The sequence below is a fragment of the Parasteatoda tepidariorum genome, chromosome 5 (assembly GCF_982258835.1).
Source record: "Parasteatoda tepidariorum strain Cologne lab strain chromosome 5, Ptep-v5.0, whole genome shotgun sequence".
In the NCBI taxonomy this organism is placed as follows: Eukaryota; Metazoa; Arthropoda; class Arachnida; order Araneae; family Theridiidae; genus Parasteatoda; species Parasteatoda tepidariorum.
The window spans coordinates 44,787,004-44,813,854 of NC_141759.1; the positions used below are offsets into that span (position 1 = coordinate 44,787,004).

At 27.9% G+C, this 26,851-nt stretch overlaps 2 protein-coding genes across 2 annotated transcripts in view; both read left to right on the forward strand.

Annotated features, from left to right (window-relative positions):
• The window catches only part of LOC107436116 (uncharacterized), a 297,809-nt gene that overhangs the window by 184,567 nt on the left and 86,391 nt on the right, over window positions 1-26,851 (forward strand). The window lies entirely within an intron of this gene.
• Window positions 5,637-24,142, forward strand: LOC107441616 (uncharacterized). Its single transcript, XM_087165048.1, has 7 exons — window positions 5,637-5,916; window positions 14,180-14,226; window positions 14,624-14,758; window positions 19,032-19,076; window positions 19,151-19,219; window positions 22,029-22,084; window positions 23,950-24,142. Exons 1-7 carry the CDS (start codon window positions 5,637-5,639, stop codon window positions 23,960-23,962), a joined length of 645 nt encoding a protein of 214 aa, XP_087021174.1. The 3' UTR covers window positions 23,963-24,142.

The window sequence follows — 26,851 nt, forward strand, 5'->3', positions numbered from 1 at the left end:
GTGTAATACGTTTGTAACTTTTTGACCAAAAGATCATGTGTTATACTTTAATTTAAATTTATTAAATGTGTATGCTAGCATAAAAATAGCTTACTATACTTTGAAATGGGCAATTGCAATTGTGTTTAAGAGAAATTTGCATGGAAAATAAATTAATCAAAGAGTTTAAACCTTCTATAACTTCCAGGCATCGATTTTGTCAAAACACCTGGAGCATTTTATCTTAATTACTTCTCGATTAAATTCTTAAAAAAACTTGTAATTTTCTTCCGAAATTTATTTTTTAATATTTTTGAGCAAATAATAATAAATAAATCTGAGAAAAAAGTATGGGTAAAACTACTGGAATATGAAGATAATTGCCTTACTTCTGGCCCTAACGGGAAGCAAAAAAGTTATTTTTTCATCGAATCACTTTAGTAAATTTAGCAATAAAATATAATTTTATAATGTGTGAAAAAATTTGGTAAATGCGAAAAACTTTTGTAATTTCATCATGATACTTTATAGCATGGCATAAATACCATGTATTCGGTAAAGTTTACCTTTTCAGTTTATTATTTTTATTAAATGTGTGAAAATAAGAACTTCAGAATTTCTTGCGAACTGTTATCATATGAAAGGAGAACTTATTAAATAAATGCTATAAATATCATATATTTTGTATTTTTGTAACAAGTATTACGTCATTTTAAACAGAAATGTAATTACCATACAATACAGTTATTTTATCATAATCTTTTTTTCCGTTTAAAAATATAATCTTTATGTTAAATTTTATAATTCAAATACGTTTTACTGTCTTGAGAAATGAGCGGCAGCAGAAGTGAATAAATTTTGAAATCAGAAAAAACTTAATAAAATAATTTTTTTTTTGTTCTTTATAAGTGTATTTTGTTATAATATTTGTTATTCGGAAATAAAATTATATACATCAAGAATCACAAACAATTATTTAATTGAAAAAAAAAACACTATTTAAATCTGTAAAACCACAGTACAAAAAGGCAAATGGAATTAACAACAAGACTGGTATGATTGCGAATATAATGTTTAATGAGAAAAAACATTATATTCGCAATCATACCAGCAGTCATATAATATTTGTAATTCAGAAATAAAATTATATACATCAAGAATCACAAGCAATTATTTAATTGAAAAAAAAAACACTATTTAAATCTGTAAAACCACAGTACAAAAAGGCAAATGGAATTAACAACAAGACTGGTATGATTGCGAATATAATGTTTAATGAAAAAAAACACGATTACACTTTTAATACATTTTTAAAATTCCCATTTATATTGAAACATTATGATATCATGATTTGAAGCGTAAAATGGAGAAACATCGACGAAAAATGGAGGATTAAGATGGGAAACAAAACTAGAAAAGTAGTCGAGAGTTGTTGTACATAACTATTCTTAGATTATGAGGCTTTTTAGAACCAACCATACACTTTATAATTTTTGAAGCATGTTTAACAGAAACTTAGTAAAATTTTGCTGCTACCTTAATATAGTACTGTCAGGGGAAGTAAGTGCACATCTGTTAAACTACAATAAGAACGAAATGAATTTTAATTTAATGAACATTCTCTAAAAAATAGGGTTGAATATAAATTTGCCACCACAGCGGTTCTTTGGCCAAGTAATGACAACTTAATGTTGTAGTTCATTTATTTATAAAACTAAGAAAAAATCTCATTAAGGATGTTCAGGCTTGACCAAATGGTATAGACTTATGTCGGCTTATGAGAGAAAAGTGACCCACCCCAGCACTTTTTAAATTTTCATTTTTTAGTACAGAAAAATGTGTTATATTTTATTGAAGTATGTATAATTAAAATTTTTTTTAAATAAGTATTTATTTAAAAATTTATCTATTAATTTTAAATTATTTTTCTTCTTCTTTTCGCTAGCTAAATAGAAGTTTTTTTTAAACGTAATGATTATAAAGAAATTAAATTGCTTTTAAAGTCAAAACTTTTACTTAAATAAAAATAGAAATAACTTTACTTAAAGAAAAATTTTACAAAATTCTATACTTTATTTTTTAAAAATATTTATTATTTTAATAAAACATTCTTCTTCAATTATTTATTCATTAAAATAATTTATTTACATTTTTTCTTTAAAGAATTTTAAAGCTTTTTTTTATATATTAGACTTTAACTACAAAAGAGAAGTAGGTTTTTTTCAAAGAAAAATTTAAATCATTTCTTGTTTGTTTATTTTTCTTTAGAAAACAAAACCTTTTTTAAATCTTATTAAAAAGTTATAATTAAATATATTACATTAAAAATGATTTTAAATACATAAATATGTATTTAAAATAAATAGATACCATATATTTGAATGAAGAAATGAAAGAGTGTCTTCGCCTGGTATAGAAGCGTCGTTCTCTCAGGTATAGGTCTGAAGGTTCGTGTAATTAAGCACACAATTCGGGTAACTAACTACAAAAGTTTAAACGCTTTTATTTTCATTAATAAATGAACAATACTTTGATTGGTCATTTAATTATCAGGGTTCCGCAATGGAGTCAACTTTTTATCTTACCTCATGTTCAGATTGGAATTGGGAATATGGATTGTCGCCATCTCATACAATAGTGTCATTTTAAATAGAGTTCGTAAGGTCCATAAAACTAAGAAGATAAGGTGTACAGATAACTTAGAAGAAAGTAACTTTCAATCCTTTTTTCCTGATGGATGAAATATTGATTGGGGTTAATTATTAACCATGCGATATCAATCTTCTTATTGGATTGATTTGACAACACATAAGAAATTATAAAATGCTTGCATGTTTTCCGTTCTTAAATCAGAAGATTTACATAAATCTGCCGATTGTTTTAATAATTTTATAATATTTACCTTCGACTTATTTAGGTGATTGCCACCATTTTTAGAGTTGATATACACGAAAGTTTTTTACAGTTTGAGTGACTTTAACATAAATGACTTTGTCGGTTACCGTTACGGAAATTGTGGTCCCGTACAATCGAAATATATTTGTCCGTTTGTTTCTATTTTTGTTCTTGTATATAAAAATAGTAATATAAAAATGCTTTAATGTTTTTCAAATTAGCTCTAAAGCAACTGTTTTATCGTAATGATGTGGTGTCCAACTTTGCTAAATCGACAAATCGACCACTAAGTCATTTCTAGAAAACTGTAATTTCGGGATCTATTTGAACATCATTATTATCAAAAAGCAATAAAATTATAATAAAAATTAAGACATTTTAAGTCAATAATAATAACATTATAAGTCAATAATAACGCAAAATTCACCATTTTAAGGCAATAAAGTCCTTTCAAGTGTACACGAACATCAAATCTATAAAAAGAATGTCCCCGAGCAACATATGATAACACTTCCGGCCTTGGGCAATTAAGCAGCTCTTAATCCTTATAGTATAAATGGTTGGCAGTGTAAAGCTAAAGGCAGATGGAACTAGGATTTAACACTGAACTTACTATAACAGGTCAAATGACCGTTTAAGAGCTTTTGCATCGAGAATGCGCTTATCAACTTATCGTTTTTGCACATTTGACTTCATGACTTTTTTCTAACAATTATATACGTTAATACTCCATTATTATTTTTTTGTATTTTGTTTGTTTCGAATAATACTTGTCGTATACCTATTTTTATCACAATCTGTCATTTGACCGGAGAACAATTTATTACTTCATAAGGTTATTGGATCAGAAATTGCGATGTAATGCGTGTTAAACGTATTACATTCGATTAGTTGCACATTTCTGCAAACACTGTGGCATAGTTAGTTCAATCAGAATAACTGTGAATTCAAATTTCAAGAAAGTACCTAAAATTTTACATTGGTATTTTGTGTAAGGTACACTGTAAGGTTACATTGGTATTTTGTGTAAGGTACACTGTAAGGTTACATTGGTATTTTGTGTAAGGTACACTGTAAGGTTACATTGGTATTTTGTAGCATTGGCAAAAATTAAATGTTTTGGTAAATAGTTTGTATTTTATTTTGATATCTTTACTTCATTTCTCACTAACTGTGAGTTTTTACCCAGAAAAATGTCGAAACAATCAAGACAGCTCAAGTTCTTAGAAGAAATAATGCTAATTATAAGAATAATTTGAAGAATTAAAATTCTTATATATTCTCATAATTACATAAGAATTATAAAAATTATAGAAATAATAATAATTTGAAGAAATATGTTTACGGAAAATACACAATGGAAACACCCTGTATATGTAAAAAATTCTTGCTCTTATTCTTTGTGTCCGTAATACATAAAAATTGGCAATATACAATTTTGTTTAATTATGATAAAACTTTTTAGTTTATTTCCTTCCCAACATCCATATTTCATACATTCAATTAAGAAACATAAAGTTGGGTCATTTGACGGGCTATGGTAGAAATAGGTATATATTAAGTGCTAGTATGGTTTAGTGTTCAAGAAATAGAAAATTAGAAAAAAGTATCTTTTGCTTAAACACGGATCCTTAAGAGTTGTCACACTTTCTTAACCTTTTTCATTGCTGTTCTGAGCTCTACACTGTAAAAATTTCTACATCAGATTACGGTAAAAAGTTTTGGCCCTCTAAATGCATCCGTAAAATCCATTTTCTCGTAAACCATTTTTATCCTAAAATTTTATACCGTAATTTTCGCAGTAATATTTATATATTTACAATGATTTGGTGATTTTACAGTTAATATTATTGTATGTAAAAATTATTTTTTGACCAAAAAAATGTTACGCACCCTCCAATATTATTATATTTGCGGTGTTTTCAACATAGCACGTTTTTTTCCATCTAACTTTTAATGAAACGAACTATAAATAAATTCGGAAGCCTCCGAATATAACCAAATAAAGTAAAACACTCAAAACATTGCTAGCCTTAAACTTTATTTATGCTGTAATATTAATTTTGTTAAATTTGTTTTAGTCTCACGACCTGTTGGAATTTGTTACAGAAAACTCTTTTGAATTGTAAAATTACGAGCAAATTTAAACATGAATCACAAAAATAAAACTTTCTAGAATATTAAGCCTCATCGCAATGAAAGCATAACATAAGCGGAGAAATACACCGGAAGTTTTTCAAATTTTTTTCCGTTTTTAATACGCTTGTTATTGTTTCCCAAACTCATGACCTTTGTGTATCCTTATCTAAATTTTTCGTAACGATACGTAGCACTTATTAAAAATGAATGTAATTTTTATTATAAATTTTTTTTACAAAAGTTAAAAATCACAACTGGCTGTTGACACCACTAATTATCAACTGCTAACTCTGCACAAAATAGCCAATAGAAAAATACGTAATCGTAAATTTTCATATCTAGTTTCGTTTTTAAATAAAAGTTTTTGAAATTTTAATTTGTTGCAAGATATTTCGCATAATAACGCGTGCCCCCGCTAAACCGTACCACATTTTGGAAAACACTGCCCTACTTATACACTCTGTATAGAAATTTTTCCTATAGAAATGTTTCCTATAGAAATGCTTCCTCAATGAGTTATATTTTGTACTCACGCTTCAGGAGAACCTCTTTGTAATTTTAAATTTGATTTATTTAATTCATATTGTAATAATTTGCTTATTCAGTACCAGCTGTTTATTTCAATGACAGATATGATGAGAAGACCCTTTTTAAACGATGTTTGGAGCAAAAAAAGCTTTCAGAATCAATTTGGTCAAACACATTGGAGGGGTATACAAATTGGTGTGGAATTCGTCATGGAAATGTTTTGCAGATACAATCTAATTTACATTATGGTTTCATCAGTTGCCTATTGCAATGGATTTGACTTCGGAGATATTATGAAAAAAGCACGTGAACAGGCGATTATAGCTATGGGTTCTTCTTATGTAGATTGTTTTACGCGTCAATATTGTGATTGTGGTAAGATTATTATTTTTTTAAAAACATTTACCTCTATTGTTGGAAGAAAAAGACATACCTAGACGTTCATTTTGCGTTTCTTAATTCATTCCGGATATTATGACTTTAAAGTCTGTTTCAAAATTAAATATACTAATTGAATAAATTGTATAAAAATTTAGCAATTGAGAAATAGCTTAGACTGTGTACAATATTATGAATGTTATATATATATATATATATATATATATATATATATATATATATATATATATATATATATATATATATATATATATATATATATATATATATATATATATATATATATATATATATATATATATATATATATATATATATATATATATATATATATATATATATATATATATATATATATATATATATATATATATATATTAAAGTGTTATTAAATGTATATTATATATGGATTTAATAACACTTTCCGTTTGTCAACTCCGGCACATATGATGTTTAGGATACAATATAATTTAATAATTCTTGTTATCTAAAAAACAGAATGTTCTCAAAAATATTTGAAAAGTAACATTTTGCTCGAGGTTAAAGTAACACTTCAAAATGTACACTTTAAAGATACTTTAAAAGTTTTAGCCAAGCAAATATGTTTTTCAAATAAGAATCTGGTGAAAAAATTTATTTTATTGTAGAGGAAATTTTCTATTTCTTACATGTTTATAATAAAACATTATCTACAATGTTATTATATCGGATAAAATTTGCTATTCATAAATACACTGAGAAAAAGAGTATTTTATTGCTGCTAATAAATAAATATGAAGTTTTTTGCACCAATGCATTTCAGATTTTGCATAAAAATAAACATTTATTAATGTAAATATTTCTATCTCTCTAAAGAAACTAAGCGAAATTGACTTTGATATCTTTTATGTAATCTGATTTTATATTTTACGAATGTTTATTTTTATTTAATGTTTATATTAAAAAGAATAGTTAATAATCGTAAAACAATTTATTTCATTGAAGGTGCCATTTAGACTTAAAATAAAATGAGCAATCATTATTATTATTATTATTATTATACCATAGAAATTTCTAACGTATTTGAAATATTATAATAAATTTTTTTACAAAAATTCGCAACATCTCAACCATCACTATTTATCTGGGAATCTATTACAAATGTCAGATTGCAAAATTCATAACTTTTTTCCTTTAAAATTTTCCAAATCAGCACATTACTTGATACACAGGAGGTTCTTTATCAAGCAATATATATATATATATATATATATTTTAATCATCAAGCCATCTGGTATACAACGAATAGAGTTGTAACAAATGCTTATGATTTTATTAATGATCCATCTATGTTCCAACAAGGGGAACTTTAATTATTAACTTTAAACACGATGAATGTATGCTTAAGATCTCATTCCATTAATATGACATACTAAGGCATCATGAATTGACGTTGTCCAGTTTCTGCCAAAAAAGATTATGTTCTAATCAGTGGAAAAAAAACTGTTTCTCTTTGTGCTATTAATTGTTTTTACAAAATTTACAAATCATCAGGATCACCTGTTCCTCCTACAAGCGAGGAAGATAAATATGAGTGAAGGAATAATTTTTCTAAAGATCTTGTTTACATTAATCAGCTGTAGGATGTACAACACAATCTAAGGAAGGAGCCTGTGAGATTTTCAATCAAAGCTGTTTTATATATAAATAAATCCTTTAGTTTTGGTATCATAATTCTGTGTTACATAAAGGGATATTTTTTGTTTCTGTTGATTTAAATATCTAAAAAAAAACTACATCAGAAATATTGCTATTAAAAAGCATATCAAAAAGTTTTCGTTGCAATGGTTTGCCATACACGCTGTGCTTATGTCACTGCGGTCACTGTTTGAACTGCTTACAGTTTGGAAACAAATCTGTCGCATCTTATGAATTATTTTTTTATATAATTTTAATCAAAATTATGCATAATTTGTAGTATTTATTTGTAGTACTTCTGAAGTTTTTGCGATTGTATTCAATAAGAACTGTTAAAAAGGATTTATAAGCAATTTCTGTAAAATTGAGTAAAATATTTAAACTTGACGAAATTATTTAAAAATTTTGTGTTACTGAAAATGCACTTTTATTTTTTTTCCTTTTAATGCAATTAAATCTGAAAAATAAATTTGAGTTAAAATTACACCCAAGTGGTGTAGAGAAACGACATTTACAACTCATATAAATCTAGGTGTTTGACTACGCCAAAAATTTTCTTTTATTCTTCTTAGTGCCATGTAGAAGACACCATTTTTGTTCTTTAATAACAATAACATTTATAATTACAGTAAGATATGATATACATAAGAGTCACTTAAGTTATTTTTTTCGATAAAAAATAAACTAAGAACCTTATCATAGGTATATACAATGGATGAATATACAAGGATACATACGTACAATGTTTCTATAAAAAAATTATTGATCAAACATATCCCCAGCACAATGAGAATATTTATCTGAATTCGAACAAGTTTTAACAAAATCAACGCAAGGAGCAAAAAATATTATAAAATTATTTAATTTAATTGAGAGATTTTTATTCACCATATGAGAATATGTAATAAATCAATATTATTCAAATAAATTAAAATTTTTTTTTTAACAATTTACTTTAATTTTTCTGAAATATGAGTGAAATAAAATGTAAGCTTCTTGTAAACGATGCGAAACATCGATAGTCTGACAACTGAAAAACATACAAAACAATTCATGGCATGCACAACAATCAACATTTCAGCATCCAACAACAATTCATACATACAACAATTACATACGTACATACTACAATTCAGCGTTCACAAACAATTGCAAAACCAATCCATGAATATATCTTTCTTTTGTTTAAACGGCAGGCACTGAATTAATCATTCTCGCCATGGAAGGTGAAAGTTTTGTTCATATTGCGTTGCCTGGTGAACACGTTGTGACCTAAGTCAAGGAGATGAGCAACGTTACCCACACAACACTGCCTCAGATACCCGTTCATAGGGGGGTCAACATTCACACATCACACATAAACATCCATGCCCTGCGCAGGGTTCAAACATGCAGCCATTGGCTTCGCAGTCAGGCACGCTAACCACTCGACCACCTGGCCGGCTTAATAATAATTCTTGAATGGCGTTATCTTGGTCTAAGCTTAGTAATTTATTGGAGTTTTGATTCACTTACACACTTTCAAGCCTGCATGAAAGTTAGATTCGGTTATAAATTGAGTTTTAAAACGCCGAATTTGGCACAATTTTTGGAGTTATTTTCTTGAAATGTAGTTGAAAAGTATTTACATTAGATACAGCAACTTCATAGTAAAATTAGAAAAAAAACTTTTACAGATTCTGACAAATTAATATTGAAGAAGGAGAGTTTTGACAAAAAAAAAAGAAAAAAAAAAAGACATCAAAACTAGATAATCCTTGAAGAGGATTTTTAAATTTCCATTTGTCTTTGTTTCATCCGGAAAATTAATAGGTTTTAACCTTCCCAGTTCTCAACAATTATTCGTTAGATTACTATAATTATTTTTATTCCTTTAAATAATTCTTTTCTAGACATATAACTTTAATTTAATTTTTGTTAAATATGTGGGGGTACAGTCCGCAAAAAAAAAAAAAGATATCACCCTGAATAACTTTTGTTCTAATGATCGGATTTTCACGATTTAAGTGTCAATCTTAATGGTTCTTGGGGGTGACCTCAAATATGCTAATTAATTAGTGCTAACTATTAATTAAGTTACGAAATCAGACACAAAAACGTACTTTCTCTGAATAAACATGTATTTTTTTTTACATATTTGGAATCCTGACCCTTAAAATAGGGGGGGTAGACAAAATTTTGAGAAAAATGGGTTGTAAATTAGGTCGCAATAAGGATTTATATATCTGGCGATGGTTTAAAAATATGCCAAATTACCTCGCCATAGAAGGGGAAATAATTTATAACAACCATAAAGAAACTGAATGAATGACAAGATGGAAAAGATAGTGCTTCTCGTTGCTAAGCAACCAAAAGAATTTTTCGCGTTGCTTTCTGGGCTTTTTTTTTTTAAATCTCCTTTAAAAAGGAAATTTAAATAAATTAATAAATTATTTTTGAATCTCCAAGATTATAAAATCTTTGACTTTTTATCTGACATTATTTATTTTTTTAAAGCTGTTTTAATGTAATTTGTATGACAGTTTTGAATTAAAACCAAATTTTCATAAGTTATCATAAATTTATGAAGAGTTGTAGGGTTAAATGCTTTTGCCCCTCACTTCGAGTTTCTTAGGAAAGGAAAAAAAAGTGATCAAGAAAAGGTGGACCTGAAAAAAGATAGCTATTCTGATGCATAATCGCAAAATTTTATAGAAATCACGGTATTTATTTTCGATAAAATTGTAAAACTTAATAAATGTTATATGGCATTTTAAAAGCATTTTGATATATATATATATATATATATATATATATATATATATATATATATATATATATATATATAATCATAATAAATAAAAACAAAAAAAACACGAAGAAAATTACGAGTTGATGTTATTTACACACTCCTTTCGTTAGTTCTTTAAAAAACATGATTAAAAGAAAATTAGGTTTATAATACCCTTAATTAAACAAGAGTAACAATTGTTACAGTTTTTACAATACTTTTTCAACTCTGACACTCTATTCATGAGATAACTTCTTTTGCTAACGATTTTGTCCCTTTTTTTTTTGTTAGTTGAAACCAGCTTACGCGTTCTTGTAATTTTTACATTTTATCTTTGAAATTTCTATCTCGAAAGACATGCATGAAGTGACGCCTAGTCCAGAGAATCTAAGTTAAATAGTTGTAAGGCCGATTATTACGAAAACAATTAACTACTCTGGTTCAATGAAACAATTACAGTAAAACTTGTGTAAGTTGACCACTTCATGTGCATTGTTTTAGTGGCCAACGTAGACAAGTGGTCAACTTATAGAAGGGGTGAGACATTGTTTACTTTTTCGTTTCCTACATGTTGCTATACAATTAAATTTTTTTTTTACTTGACTTAAAAATTTGATTTAGCAAATGGCCAAATGAATATCTCAAGAAATGTGTTTAAACCTAAACGAACTTCAATTTGTTACACAGAAATAATTTTAATATTTAACTAACTTTTTAAAAAAAATTATTTTGTTAGTTATGCATGTGAAGTGTTTAATAAAAATAATTTCTTAAAATATCAGAACACGAAAACATTGAAAACTTTAACAAAACAAAATTATTTTAACATTTCAAAATTTATTCTGTTATTACTACACATATAAGCCTATTTGCTCACTATTGCAACTGGAAGAGCAACTTTTCAACTAACACACCTGTTTTCAATGAATGAATGAACGAAATGGTCAAAAGCTGACTCCCTACAGTTTCCCCAGATGGTCAACTCACAAAAGGGTTTAGATTAGCTTTTTACACTATTTCACCAAACAAGTGAAATATTAACATACATTGCAAAATGACAGAAAATTTTCTGAATTTTTTTTCTGGTCAACTTATGAGGGTTTTAGAATAGAATTTCATAATACTCCTAGACAAAATTAACTTATTTCAGTGGTCAACATACAAGATAGACAGGTGGTCAAGTTACAAAGGTTTTGCTTCTTTATTATGTAGGAAAATTTCCGTTCTTGATAATTGAGGTCAACTTATTCAGATGTTAAACTTACAAGTGTGGTCAACTTGGCAGGTTTCACTGTATAAATAAATCATTAATATTTTTGTTTTTTTATTACGAAATATTAGGAGAAATTTGTATACATAATTTCTTCAAAACGTGTGTTAAAACTATGATTATAAGTTATTTAAGAAGAAGATAGTCAAATGGAGTAAAAGAACAATTTTTGAGATGATGATTCTAAAAATAGCACGTTTTTCAAATCTTTTTACAATTTTTTATTTTAGTAGTTGTTTAACAAAACAAGGCATATCGAACATTTTCCTGATATAGCAATATTTTTTTGAACTGTGCAAAAGTTGAGAAATCATACAAACAACTTTTAAAACAAATATTTTCAACTTTTTAAGACAAAAGGGTAACTTAAAAGGGTTAGCGCACAAGATTTTCTTTGAATGTTGAATTAAAATTGCATGCCCATAGTTTTTTGTTCATTTAAAAAACAAAACAATCTGTTAAATTTTTCCCCTGTGCGCACATACGCATTTACTTTTCATTACTCGAATAAATAAGAAGCAATAAAAAAAATAAAATTAATAATTTATCTTCATTTTTCGTAAACAATAGTATTTTTAGTAAATAGTCAGCTGTTCTGCTTCGAATGATATTGTGTGTGATCAGTAGAATATTTTTAATTTCTTAACAAGATTTAATTCTCAGATAGCTGGCAATAATTCTAAGTTTTCTTTCAATAAGAACTTAGCAATAATTTAAAAAGTAATTTTATTTTAAAGAAAAACATAAATTAAAGTACTTAAACGATTGATTAGTATATTATTGGAAAAAAATATACATAATAGAATTTTAAAAAAAAATTGTATTAAAATTCAATAAAAAAGTTAGAAAAATAATTCTGCGAAACACGCACAGACAGGTAATTTACAAATTTATTTTAAGATTAAGGCGATATATAAGATGTAAAGAAGTTTTAAAAAACTCTACTTTAAACTCAGCTGACGACAGCTCATGGAGGGCCAAGGCCTACTGTGCCCATCTCAGTTTTCTGGACCTAGGGCTCTGGGGTGCAGGAGCAGATGTTCCGGTCAGGTGGTCAGCCGAACGCGGAACCCCCAGTGTTTAGTTCCCAATCATGCTTGGTACTTATTTATCGACCCACTGAAGGGATGAAAGGCTGAGTCAGCCTTGCCCGGCCCGAGGAACGACAGCACGAAGCGCTACCGCTCAGCCACCGGGCGAAGTTTTAAGATGATTAAAAATGTTGACTACGCATTCGTATTAATAATTATAAAATATATATTCAAGAAATTGATAAATATATTATTCCAAATCTATGCATACGTATGTATATTATTGAAATTGTATCAGTTATTGAAAAAGAAAATTAAAAAATAATCACATTAAGTAAGCACAATCTGGTGCATAATCATATTCTATCAGAAGCACGCCTTTATAAAACTAGACATTCGTTGAATAAAGTGTTTTTTATTCAAAATGTTTTATTTATAATTTCGTTACTAAATTACAAATAAATTATTAAATGACTAAAAAGAAACATCGTATTTTATAGTTTGAAAGAAATAAAAATAAAAAGATTAGCAAACGATTATTAGCGAAAAAAATATGAATGAAATTTTACACTACGCGCGAGAAGTCAAGTTCCTCGCAAGTTTATCACATTTTAATATTAATCGCCCCATTTAATCATTTTTTTATTGTCGCCAAATTATTTTTTCAAAAATAATTAATTTTAATTTTTTTCAGCTTCTAATAAATAAAAACAGTTGAAACTTTAGATTTTTCTATTGAAAAATATGTAGATTATTATGGTATAAAAAAATTCATACCTTATAATTCAAAATTTTTTCATCCTCAATTTAATTAAATAATTAAAAATTATTAATAATTATGAAAAATTATTTTTTTCATGAAATTATCTTTGGGTAAATGAGTTTTATGAGTGGGCGCAATTTTCTTTAAATTGCTTTATTAGTTTTGAAAATATGACTAAAAACGTAAAAAGTGAAATTAACATTAACGGGTACGAACTTTGGATCGCTCTCCTGACCAAACTATGGGGACCATATTTCCCAGATTGCGGCTACCCCCTATATTTTGAAGCTTAGAAATCCAAATATGTAAAAAAAAAATACATGTTTATTCAGAGAAAGTACGTTTTTGTGTCCGATTTTGTAACTTAATTAATAGTTAGCACTAATTAATTAGCATATTTGAGGTCACCCCCGGGAACCATTAAGATCGACACTGAGATCGTGAAAATCCGATCATTAGAACAAAAGTTATTCAGGGTGATATCTTTTTTTTTTTGCTGACTGTACATCAGTTTAGACCAAGATTTAAAAAAATACATGTATGTATCAGAAAAGAACTTTTTGTAATACGCTTTACATCACTGTGTATTAAATCCAACTATTTCCAGAATTGTCGAATACTCTTCACTAATTTAACATTAATGTAAGCAAGATTCATGTTTACATTTATTACCTTAAACTCACTTTCAATGAATTATATATTTTAACAAATTGCATTTACTTTTATAGAACTAACTGAAGAAGAATCAAAGTGCTTTGATTATTGGCATAAGGATGTAAGTATTGTGACTCATAGATCTAACTTTTTATGTAATTCATAAAAGTCGTTCCATATGTAATATGTATTTTTAAAATCCTTGTCAAAATTAAAATAAAAAAATACGCACATGGGACGTCATGAATTCATATTTAAGCAAAGAAAAACAAAAACTTAATCAAAACGTTGGCAAGGAAAGTGGAGCTGAGTATGGAGACCTGTTTGATTGCTGGAGTATATTATTATAAACAAATCGTTTCAAACGAATATCGCCCTTATAACACCCTGATTGATAGTTTTATCAATCAAAGATTTAGGTAATTAGTTCTCATTATAAGTGCTTTCAATTTAATTTTTTTTTCAGATTTCACAATTTCTTTTCAATTATTTTTTTCATAAAAATATAAATATTTCAGACTTGGAACACTCTAATAGTATTGTTGAATGCTGAGTGTGAATTCAAGGATGGATACGTTTTCCCGGAATGGAAAAATGGCTCTTTATCTTCTGATATATTGAAACCCTTTGTCTGCAACAATAGAGACCAGGTGGTAAGAAATTTTAATTTTAATTGAAAATTTATGAAGAAATTTCTTGTATTATTTGATTGTTTGAAGCAGAGATGAGCAAACTTCGGCCCGCGGGCCAACTGTGGCCCACCGGGATGTTTAATCCGGCCCGCGGATCGAATTATAACTTGCCGATCCGTGACGAATATGAACAATATACATTATATACATCCATTTTCTTGTCTACTTTTTTAAAAGCTAATTTTGTTCTTTCTTTTTTAACCAAGTACTGATGACCTTTTTACTTTTTCTATTTTTGTTATACAAAACATAAATTTATGGAAATAGCTAGCACAGACAGCTTCAATTGGTAAAATGTTGAAAACTGAAGTTCCTTACAGAATAGCCATAAATTGGCGACAAAGAGCGTTCGATTTTCTCGAGGAGCAGACATACGGAATCTAATATAGGTGGAATTGTACTTCACAGATTTCAGTGCCTTTCAAAAAAAATTAGATATTTTCACCACGCCTTTCAACGTAAAATGTGAAACAGTGAGGTCGGATTTGCAGTTTTAATTAATTGAGTTTCAATCTAACAATCATCTGAAGCAGTTGTTTCTAAATATGCAAAAGTTGGTGTTTTACAAATCATTAACAAAAGCTAGTTTCCGAAATTTAATATCTCATGACCATAAAATCAGTGCCATGTTTGCTTCATCTTATATAGGTGAACAAGTGTTTTAAACTATGAACCTTAGAAAAAATGATTTCTGAAGCTAACTAACATACAAGCATTTAGCCTCGTTCCTTAAAATAAGTACATCTCACTTCGAACATCAATATAAGGAACTTTTAAAAATGAAATCGCAACTTCATTTATCTCATTAAATATTTAAATTAAAACATCTGCACCGTTTTTTTTCTGTTTTAGAAGATTTTACTTAACCCACCAAACTTTTTCTCTCAATGTTTTGCCCTCAATCGAAAAAGTTTGCCCATCCCTATTTTAAAGGGTTTTAGGTGCCATTAAGCATTATTCATTCCTTTAATTTTTTATACAAAAACATTAATGTGGGAATAAAATAGTATCATGAAGATATATTAACAATAAATTATGAGGACAACTTAGGTATTAAAATATTTTTATAGTTTACAAAAAAAGAGAAATAAAAATGCTGTCACTGACCGTATCACAAAATATCAGTCTTTTTCGCAAATTATGAGTTTCTTTTAATTTTATTGACTATCACATTTTTTTAAAATTTGTGGTTATTGATATCTTGCTCATCCCTAACACAGAGTAACTTTGTATTTCTTCGCAGTTAAGCAGCTCTAACTGATCAGTGTCAGATTTGTCTAGCTGTCCTATTAATTGTGTTTTTAAATGGTCAGTTGATAAATCAAGGTTGCGTAAGTCACAAGTTATTCTTTACAGATGTGCATTGCTATATTTTTGATAACCTTCAATTCATTCGCTTATTCGTATGCACTGTCAAGAATCCTATACCCTGAAATGCACTAATGTTGAAATATCAGTTTTCATTCATTGATGCAGAGGAACTAACAAAAATATCAGGTTGTTGCGTCATGTTGTACTTCGAAAAGAAGTGCTAAAAACAAAATCTGGGAGAGTCCCATTGTCATAAAGATTCAGCTTCGACCGGAATAGTCAACGATAATAATTAATATTAAGCATGTGTAGCCCAGTTGAACCAATTGCACAAGTAGATAAAACGCAAATGCATTTTTAAATGATCAAAATCAGTATTATTATGGTAGGAGATTTAAAAAAAATGAAAACAAAGCTGCCCTTAAGTAGTAACAATGGGATAAGTTATGCAACATTAATCAGGGTTTATAATTGTTTAAATAATCAAAGACCAATGTCTAATGGTTTCTTTCTTGTCTTTCAAACGAGATGCAAAAGCAAGCGAATTATAATAGAATTAGAAAATATGTTATGAGCCCTATTAGTATGGCACAATTAACAAACACATAAAATTTGTTAGATGAAAAGTTTGTCTTCATCTATAACTTGATGCACTTAGATTAGTAAACGTAGTATTTTGAGAAAAAAAATCGGCCAACTGAACTTAATTAAGTTCTAATCAAATTAAAAAAGGATCAAAAAATATTAAATTAATTATATTGTTGTTATGACTCTAGAAAAATGTAAAGTATTAGTTACAGTAACGAAATAAACCAATCAGAAGTCTTTTGGGGAAATATAGGCTACCCTGGAACGCAGTTGTCGGTGCACAGAAAACTATTAATGGGCTTTCTATTCGTAAGGTGACAGTAAATTTCATTTAAACAATAATAAAAGAATAGCTATTAGTCTATCTATTTCGTTTTTGAAATTCAGGTGAGATTTAGAGACGAATCAACAGACATCTTTATAGATATTTTCTGGCATTAGAGTCAATAAATAGTGATACTTGTTAACTAAAAAATGTCTTGAAAGGCCGATCTAATCGTCGTACTCTTTCGTTTACACAATTTCGATTTCTCGAAACAACGAACATAAATGTGCAATCCATCATAGTCTTCTGCAATCCAGCATATGGTCGAGATCTGTTCCCGTATGACTTCCATATCTTTGATGAGTGCTAAACAAAAGTGTGGTCGATTTTAAACAAATGTCATACTGTGCAAACAAAAGAAAATTGTTTTTTTTTTTACTACCTTTAATACGTATTGTGTGGCTAGAGTTACAAAGGAACAAATCTCTAAATCATGCAAGATTTGACGATACTTTAGAGCATCTGTAAAGAAATTTTTTAAAATAGAATTAGGAAATACATTGTTATATTCTGAAATATTGATATTTTTAAGCATCGTAATAACAATATTTAAATAATATTTTCAAGACATATTTAAAACGTCCTATATATCATGGTAATAGATCATTGATAAATATGTAAATTAATAAATAGTTATGAGTTATATGCAAGGTATTTATTGTTAACGATATCGAAAATAATTATCAGAGATATAAGAATTTTTCATGCTCCTTTGGTAGAAATATACAGTGAATGGAAGATGTCACAGAGGGGTATTTTGTAGATTTAACCAGTAGTAGAATGCTGACCAGGCAATGTAGAATGCTGGTCAAGCAAAGTAGAATACTGGTCAGACTACATAATTCAAAAACTAAACTTTTTTATGGTAAAAGTTCATTAAAATTGCAGTAAAATGGAATTTTTCAAGAAAACATGACGTGATGGAAATTTTTCATTATTATTTTTCATTTTAGCACCAAAAAATACATAAAATTCAACTTTCAGTGTCCTTGTATTTTTTTCATCCCAGGCCTGTGTTACGGTTCCTTAAAAATGTAGAAAAAAATAATAAGCACTCTGAGTAGCTTACTTAGGTTTTTAAATGGGTGTTCATAATTATTATTTCAAGAATCTTAATAGCCTAAATTTTGAAATAATTCTGACCGTATATGGGGATATGAGCATCAGCTGATCAGCTGAATTATGACCATCCGCACATCCTAGAGCTGGTGTTAGCTCATTGTTTGTCTCTATGGAAACCCTTACGAGTGTTTTTCCGTTCTCACTGAATTCATGCATTGAACTCCTTTGTACTCTATATTGAACTGCTCTGTATTGAAGGCAAAAATGCTTTATCTGATGATGTCAGTATTTTCTTTCTTTTTTTAAAAAAAAGTGTAAGTGATTGACCTCTTACTCATCTGTATTGAATCAAAACATGCTTTAGCTTATAATGTCAGTAGTTTCTTCCTATTGTTTTTTAAAAAAAATATTGAAACCCTTTCTCACCTGTATTGAATGCCTGTGTTAAAAATTATACTATTTCTGGAATATCTGGATTCTTTTTTTATGTCCTAGACATTTTTTGTGGAACAATGCAAAATAATTTACTTTATGCCAACATTAAACCAGTTCATAACCATATCAATTTAGTAAAAAAAAATTGGGTAATTAGGACCGTATTCTTTTAGAGAATAATATTTATTTTAAATACTAATAGTAATAAAATGTAGTATTAAACACCGAAGCTTCGTTATAAGGCGATTAACCATTAGCACATTATGTTACTGGTCAAAATTACCTCATAGTCATAATTACCCAATTTGGCCTTAATTCGTTTATGATTAAGGTGAAAAACGCTGAAAACCTTTTGATCAAACAAACAGCTTTAACCATTAATATGCTTTGAACTATCAATATGCTATAATCATGGTCATAGAATTTTTGCTGCAGATTGATAGCTAATATATTGTTAATTAAGTATTATTTTCATGTTTTTAAAATTCTTATTTTTATTTTTCTATGGTGTAGAAAAAATGCCTTTTCAAAACAATCAATCCAATTCTTGCTTATGGTGTAAGTATTTTCTTTTTAATAAATTATAATATGCCTTAAAAAATAAAAAAATTATAACCATAATTAATTTATAGAGCAAGCTTGAAAGAGAAAAAGATACTCCAAAACGTAAGGATGAGTTTGCTGCTATAGAAAAATATTTGGTGAGTTAAAATTTATATTATTCTCGTGCACAGATCTTTATAAAATACAATGGCTTAACATGTTTTTAATCATCTTATAGAAAAACGTTCATTTAAAAAAAAATTAATTTCATACTCGTTTTTTTAAAAATTAGAGCCACTCAGGAAAATACATGAGAATTTTTAATTTAAAATGTGATGATTAAAATTTCAAGTTTTTTAATAAAAAATGGGAATTCAATTCCATTCAATTTTGTTCAATTCAGTAAAAACATTCAATTTTGAAAAGTAACGAGTAAAAAGTAAAAGTTTTGATTCTGAAAAGTAACAAGTAAAAAGTTTAGACTTTGAAAAGTAACTTGTAAAGAGTGAAAAAAAAAGTTTTAGTTTTGAAAAGTAAGGATTAAAAAGTTTCTGTATTGATAAGTAGTGAATAAAAAGTTCAAGTGAAAGGACGAAAAAATGAAGAAAAAAACGTAACAAACTCAAAATACATTTCCAGGAAATAAAAAGTTCAAAATAGCCTTAAATTTTACTGAAAATGTAGGAATAAAATTTTTTTTTAATTTAACAATGAATTAAATTTCAAATTAAACGTATAAAATTTTAACATGCACAAAAATATCGCAAAATGAATTGAAATAGAAAAGAAATTAAAATATAATGTATGCATATAAGAAGAAGATATAATTTATGTTAATTTTCATTTGAAATTCAAAATCTTTAGAAATTTTGTTTTTACAGTCGGAAAATATAGTTCATTACTAAATTAACTTGTTAGACAAATTAGTTTAAAATGAATCCCTGAAAGAGACTCTGAATTAAAAATTATATTTCTTTTTAAATCGCAGAAAATTTCGTTCACAGTTAAAATTTTCAATTTTGAAATTTTATATCATAACTGTTTGCCAATAACCAATTAGCAATATAGATATGCCAGATTAAGTTCACTCATAATAAAAACGTAGCATATAGTTTTTTTTAAAATTTAATGACATGTTTAACTGATACTTTTGTATGGGATGATTCTAAAAATGGAAGGAAAATTATTTTTATACAAAAAAATAAAGTAAAATAAAACTCCGGAATTTTTGCAATGCATACTTAATAAAGCATAGATTTTATATAATTAAATAAAGCACAAATTTTTAAAAATAATACTGAAAAAATTAATTTTGCGCCAATTTTTTTTTATTTTAGTAACATTCAATAAATTATTATTATATAAGAAGCAAAAAACTTACAATGCACACATATGGTTCACAAATATGTTGTTTGTCACTACTAAATAAATGAATAAATGCATCAAATAAATTGATTAAGTCATTTTTCAAATGGAAAAATGATTGATGATGAGCAATTATAAACGCATATAAAAAACTAATATTTATTTATAAAAGAAATTAATGCAAATAATGAAGTAAAAATAGTTTATCAATAATAGTTTTAAAAATAGAATTGCAAGTAATGTATTTGTATGCGGAAATGCAACTGTTGTTAGCTTTCGCAGTAGAGCTGCTCAATGGGCTATTGGCGATGGTACAGGAAACATCCCTGAAGAAGATCCGAGGGCATGCTATCGTTATTCTGAAAAATTAATGATGTTTTCCTTTTTTCTTGCAACAAAGTTTTGCGAGCCCCAAAAAGCTATGTAATAGAAATGTGTTGCAAATTAAGCATAGACTAAGAATTTGCTTTAGAAATGTCAGGAAGAATATGCGTAAGTGATTCTTTGTGCTTTTTTACCTTTGAAAGCGTTTCTGAAGTATGCTCCATTTGAAAGAGTTAGTTTCTTCCTGTTCCTCTTTCATATTGTAAGTCATACGAATGGGGAATTGGGTGTAAACAATAACACGATTCTAGAACCGGAATGGGATTCAGAAAATCTTAGCTATATCCCTCCCTATATGTCTTAATATTGAGATTAATATTTCAAATTGCATGGAATTTCATGATTCATAAAAGTTTTCTATTCTTCAAAAATTCTAAAACATTGTTCGATAACTCGATTTAAGGCAATTTACAACTTGACAGAAATGAATTGCAAGAATTGCCATTATTTGAATGTTACCCTCTTTTATATTTTAGCTGAAATTAAATGGATTTTAAATTTGAAGGATAAATAGCACAAGTCATATTGTAAACACTGTTGTTCAATAATAGTATACTAACTGTTTTTAAGTTTAGACATAAAAGTAATTATTCAGAAGTCTTATAACGAATTTATTCCTCAGTAGACTGATTATATGACAGGGTTTCCAATAGATAGCAGAAATCAAGCAATGCAGGCAGTATTCAATGAGTAGAGGGTGACCATTTTGAGATGGAACAAAGGGGTGTGGTATCTGTCGTCATTAAACTATTTTAACCGGAATTGCTCAACTTTGAGCTGTGGATCGTTGTTTTAAAAAAATTTAGCAGCCACTCCTTATTCAAAGAATCAAAATTGCGATGACACATTTTTGGATTCTCCTCGGTCATATTTCTCAGACCATTGAAAATAGCTCATTTTGCTGCTCTAATGCGACGTAAATATACTACTTTTTCTAACGAATTTCAAACACTAGCACCAACATACCTACCGTTATATAGTTTTGCATTCTTAGACCTCAGCTGCTTAGTTTCAGCATCACGAACAAGATTTGAAGTAACGCTTTTATGCGCTATGTGGAATCCCTTTTAGGAACCACTATTTTAGAACACATTGTTAGGAAAACAGCACTATTGAATAGCTATTACCTTATTTGGCGTTTTGATGGGCATATTTCTCTTAGGTATTTAAATTTAACTTCTGGCGAAATTTTATAAAACTTTTCTCCCTTCTTCCTAGACTTGTCAAAAGGCAATCATGGAATCCTGCATGGCGTTTCCATATTATTGCAAGAGGTAAGTGAAACAAATAAATTAGTTTAAAAAAATTGTATTCCACAAAGAATAATTTTTTTAGGCGAATAAATTACGAAACGGAATATGTATTGAGATTTTTAGTTTATGTTTAAGATTAATTTTCATATAAATCTAAAATATTCAAGAAAATTGCAACACTAGAATTGAGACTTTTGAAATCAAGTCTCAGCAAATGCTTAAGAAGCTATGTCTAAAATATCTTTAAAAAATTAGAATTATTGACATTTTTTGGATTCATCATCTATAGTTTTACATGATAAAGGTCTTTAAGATAAATTGTTTCATAGCATTAGTTGTTTAAGAGCAGTTGCTTGCTGGACCACATTCCTATTGGTCACAGAATAATTGTGTAACAAGTTTTATTAAAAACTTTGTTCTTAATATCTATATCTCCGAAATTCTTCAAGAGATCCTGTTCAAGATTCAGATTTTTACCCACTGCTTAATAAAAAGTATGTACCTATTGTTTAATAAAAAGCATGTAAACTAGATGAAAAAAACTAACGTATTACTATCTCAATGACAGTTTTGGTTATTCCCATACTTTCCTTCACAAAAAGAGGACAAGATTGTGAAATAATTCTAGTTTAATGGTCACACATAATAGTTTTATAATAGTACTTGGAGATGAATTCCTTAAACTTCATCTGAGTGTTTTAAACTTTTCCATTTATATATCCTATTTATGTTTGATCCTTAAATAACTGTTCGAGGAAGTCGATATAGAGCAATTTCTTGGATCAGTGGATAGAATGTTTTTTCTCCCAATTCGGTGATTCAGGTTCGGATCCCATGAGTCGTTGGTCGTTTCGAATTCTGTGGCCGACTCACTCCAACCTCAGTTCTGATATAAAAATGTTCTCAATGATTGATAATGGGTTAGATTCCTAGAAAATCAAGGAAAATATCGTAATTCAGATCCCAGAAAATATCCTATTCCTATAGGAAAGCATGGAAGGCTTCCTCTCGACGTGTCGCAAATGCGGATTTGTTCCATAAAAAAACTGAACATTGATGTCAGCAAATCCAAAAATGAGAATACTGTTCAACGCCTGTTATAAAATGAAATCTTTATTTATGCAAGCTCATTCTTCCTCATTACTATATTGACAGGTCAAGATAACTATAAAGAACGACCTAGAAGTTTAAAGAAATCAATTTAAATACTGGAGGGAAAGATAGAAATGAGCGTTTACAGTGTTTTGTTCAAAAACCAGCTAGTTTTTCTTAACAAATCTCAAAATTCGTAACAAATGTTTACCAGCAGTTGACAACAAAAACTATAAAATAATGTTCTCTGCTTATCATAAAAACATTTCATATGAAATATCTATCTATTAAATTTATATTCTGAATTTACATGTTGAGATGCAATCGGTTGTTGCCTTGCAAACCGATAGTTGGAAGTTCGATCAGTTTATGTACTCTGTCACTAACATGATATTTTTTTTTATTGTTTGGTATTTCTTTAGATATTGAGTACAAGCTGTTTTGAAAAAATTTAATTGCAGTGGTTTCTAGATTGCGCAATTGGTTTTGATTATTCAATTGATCACACACCGATTGAAAAATGGTGTCTTGCTTTTTTAAATATTTTTTAAAATTTTTGGGCGATTTCCATCAATAAGAAAAACCAAAAAAGACCGATTTTGAAATCTTATATGAAAAACATTTTTCATTCAAAATTCTATGCTGAAAAGTAAATTACGTCTTTGAAAGATGGTTTTAATACTTAATGTTTTTATTATAATTTACAAGATTCAAGTTCTATCCAAAATAATTAGTTTTTAATTAAAAATAAATAACTATTTTTTTTTGCATTTTTATGATTAATTTATTTTCAGTGATTTGATCTAATGGATGGAGAGAAAGATGAAAAGACAAACAGAACAAATAGAAAAAAAGATCTTTTCATAATAAATTACAGAACAAATAGAAAAAGATCATTAAAACAGAATAAATAATGTAATTATTTACTTGATTAAAAATTTGCTGAACTAGAATCGGAAGGCCTGAAGTAATAAATAATTTAAACTGCATATTTGTTGTTATTTATTTTTTGTTTTTCAAAGAATTTATTTATTTATTATAAAAAAGACAAAACGAATACTGCAAGTAAAGAAATCCATTTACAGTGGTGCATATAATGGGAGCAAAGAGCGTCGTTGTAACAATAGAACACTTAAAAACAGAGTTATTTATAATACGTTTAATATTAAAAATATCAAGTGTCAAGACTTTTGTGTAATTATATTTACAAAATGAGCTTTAAATATTTTTCTCATTTCCTATATTGCGACTTTTAACAAAAAACTGAATCATATATAAAACAGCAGAGCAATAATTTGACGATTTTTTCTCCGTTTTTGACGAAACCGTTTCCTGGTATTTTCTCCGAGCGATCACTTCGACAAAATGACGAAATAACTATCACTTCTTCGAGTAAATTAATTTCAATGTATATATATATATATATATATATATATATATATATATATATATATATATATATATATATATATATATATATATATATATATATATGAAATTATTTGTTTTCGACCTGAACCTACAATTGTGATAGACGAGGAAGATATGAATTAAAATTATCTAACTAATACCAATTAATTGTTGAAGTATTTAAAAGTAGTAAAGGAAAGGAAAAAATAAGTGCATAAAATGAAGAAAGAAATAAAACCAAGGCAAGGTACGAAAGGCGATAGAAAAAACCAAAATGATAGTAGTGTTGAGCAGCTAAAGAGAAGGACTTCTGAAATTTCAGATATGAGTAAAGTGCGAAAAATTATAGATAATTGATCAAATGAAGCAAAGGAAGAATAATCTCAAGATTATTCTTAGCGTTTTTATTAGCGTTTTTGGAATAATCTCAAGATTATTCTTCCTTTTTTTGCTGTAGTTTGTATATCAACACGCTGGGCATTAAAAATATTATTAAGAACATAAAAGAAGCCTGAACAATAAGCTACTTTTAAAAGTTATACCCACGGAAGAAAGAATTAGATGGCTGATAAAAGACTACACAACAGGTAAGAGACTGTATAACTGATAAAATGTTTTTTTATTGATATCGAAGAGCTATTAATATTTCAAATGACCACTTCTAACCACATTACAAGCAGTAGAAACACAAGAAACTTTCCAATTACTCCAATATGTTGCATAAATCTTACACAGAGCCGAACTATATTTTCTCCCATTGTATATTTTAATCAGGCAACTCATACGAAACTATGATCTTTGTTTATTTTTCATCCTAAATTCATAATTTAAGTTTCTTAAAGAATAGAATAGTGGTGACTAAAAATTGGTAAGCGATTAAAAGCAACTACTTTTATATTTTTGATGATTTGTAGCGTTTTTGGATTAAGTTTTGTCACATTGTCAACATTGCTCCGAAATTAGTTAAACACTCTGATATGCAAATTGCTCCGGATTTGACACAATATCTTGCAAAACGGTGTAGAACTAAAGACTAAAATTAGCGGATTTTTCGTTAATTGCACCACGGCCTGCAAATTAATAATAAACTTAAGAGATGCAGTTGGCTGTGAACCAGCTGCAGAAACCAATGGATTGATCATTAATTGCCTCTGCCTTTTATTATCACGGGAAACTTAAATGGAATAGTGTTAAAAACAAATACACGAGAAAATCAAATTAAAAATTTTATTGACATTCACCAGCCTAGATTATACTCTCTGTTAGAATCTTCATTCTAAAATTACCGGTAGCTGTCAGTCCTATTAATTAAAGGTAAAGTTTATGGTGAAGAATAATTTTACTCTTTCGGTTTTGAAACCATTTAGACTGGTATGATTAGAAAATAATGGCGGTTTTTTAATCATATTAATTGTATATGCCATTTTTAATCCATTCACAGCTAGCATGGATGTAATAAACTCTTTTGTATTAAGCAGCTTTATGGGGCAACAATTTATGCGTGAATGAGAATATCGAAATCTGATAGTCTGGCGTTGTTTTGTTTTACATGAGAGAAAATTGTATAATATCTTTTAGTCCAATTTGAAAATAACCTCAAAGTTTTTACAAAATAACCTCAAATGTTTCTTAAAACTAATGAATCATTTTTGTTGTAAGTTTAATTGCAAGATGCATTTTTAACCATTTTTGAATCCATTAAAAATTTAAAAGTTTTCCATTTCTTATAAGAATGTGAACAATGTGGTTTAGTTTGCACAAATTAAGAGATTAGAATTTTTTCAAAAAATAAATAATCTACTCTATTAAAATAACTACAAATTCTACAGAAAAAATGTTAAATGTTTTTGATCTTGAATGTGATTTTTATACGTAAAACCTTTAAGATGAACACATCTTAAGATTTTTCTTCATAACCATGACACTAAAACTATGGCTCTATTGACAGAGCGCTCGTTTTCCTATGATGTGTCTTGGGTTCGAACCCCGACGTTTGCTGATACTGCGTAATTTCTGCTCTTAGCTTGCACCAATGACAAAGCTTACATAGATATTTTGCGAAGTTTTTTTTTTGTTTAACACGTTGACCGCCATGCTAATTTTACATGTCTTGCCCGTCAGGCCACAACGGTAACTAACTACAAACTAAATTTGCAAATATTAGACAGATTTTGCTACTTTTTAAAAGTTATAGCATGACTCTGAACAAAGAATTATATAAGCCCACGAATTGTTTAGAAATAGTGGGGGATAAAAACCTAGTAAATTGAATTTATTAAACTAAAA

Excerpts from the sequence above, each read along its gene's own strand:
- LOC107441616 (XM_087165048.1), top strand. The coding sequence starts at position 5,637 with ATGACAGATATGATGAGAAGACCCTTTTTAAACGATGTTTGGAGCAAA. Across the intron at positions 19,077-19,150 it reads ATCCAATTCTTGCTTATGGT|AGCAAGCTTGAAAGAGAAAA; the intron begins GTAAGTATTTTC and ends ATTAATTTATAG. Across the intron at positions 19,220-22,028 it reads CTGCTATAGAAAAATATTTG|ACTTGTCAAAAGGCAATCAT; the intron begins GTGAGTTAAAAT and ends CCTTCTTCCTAG.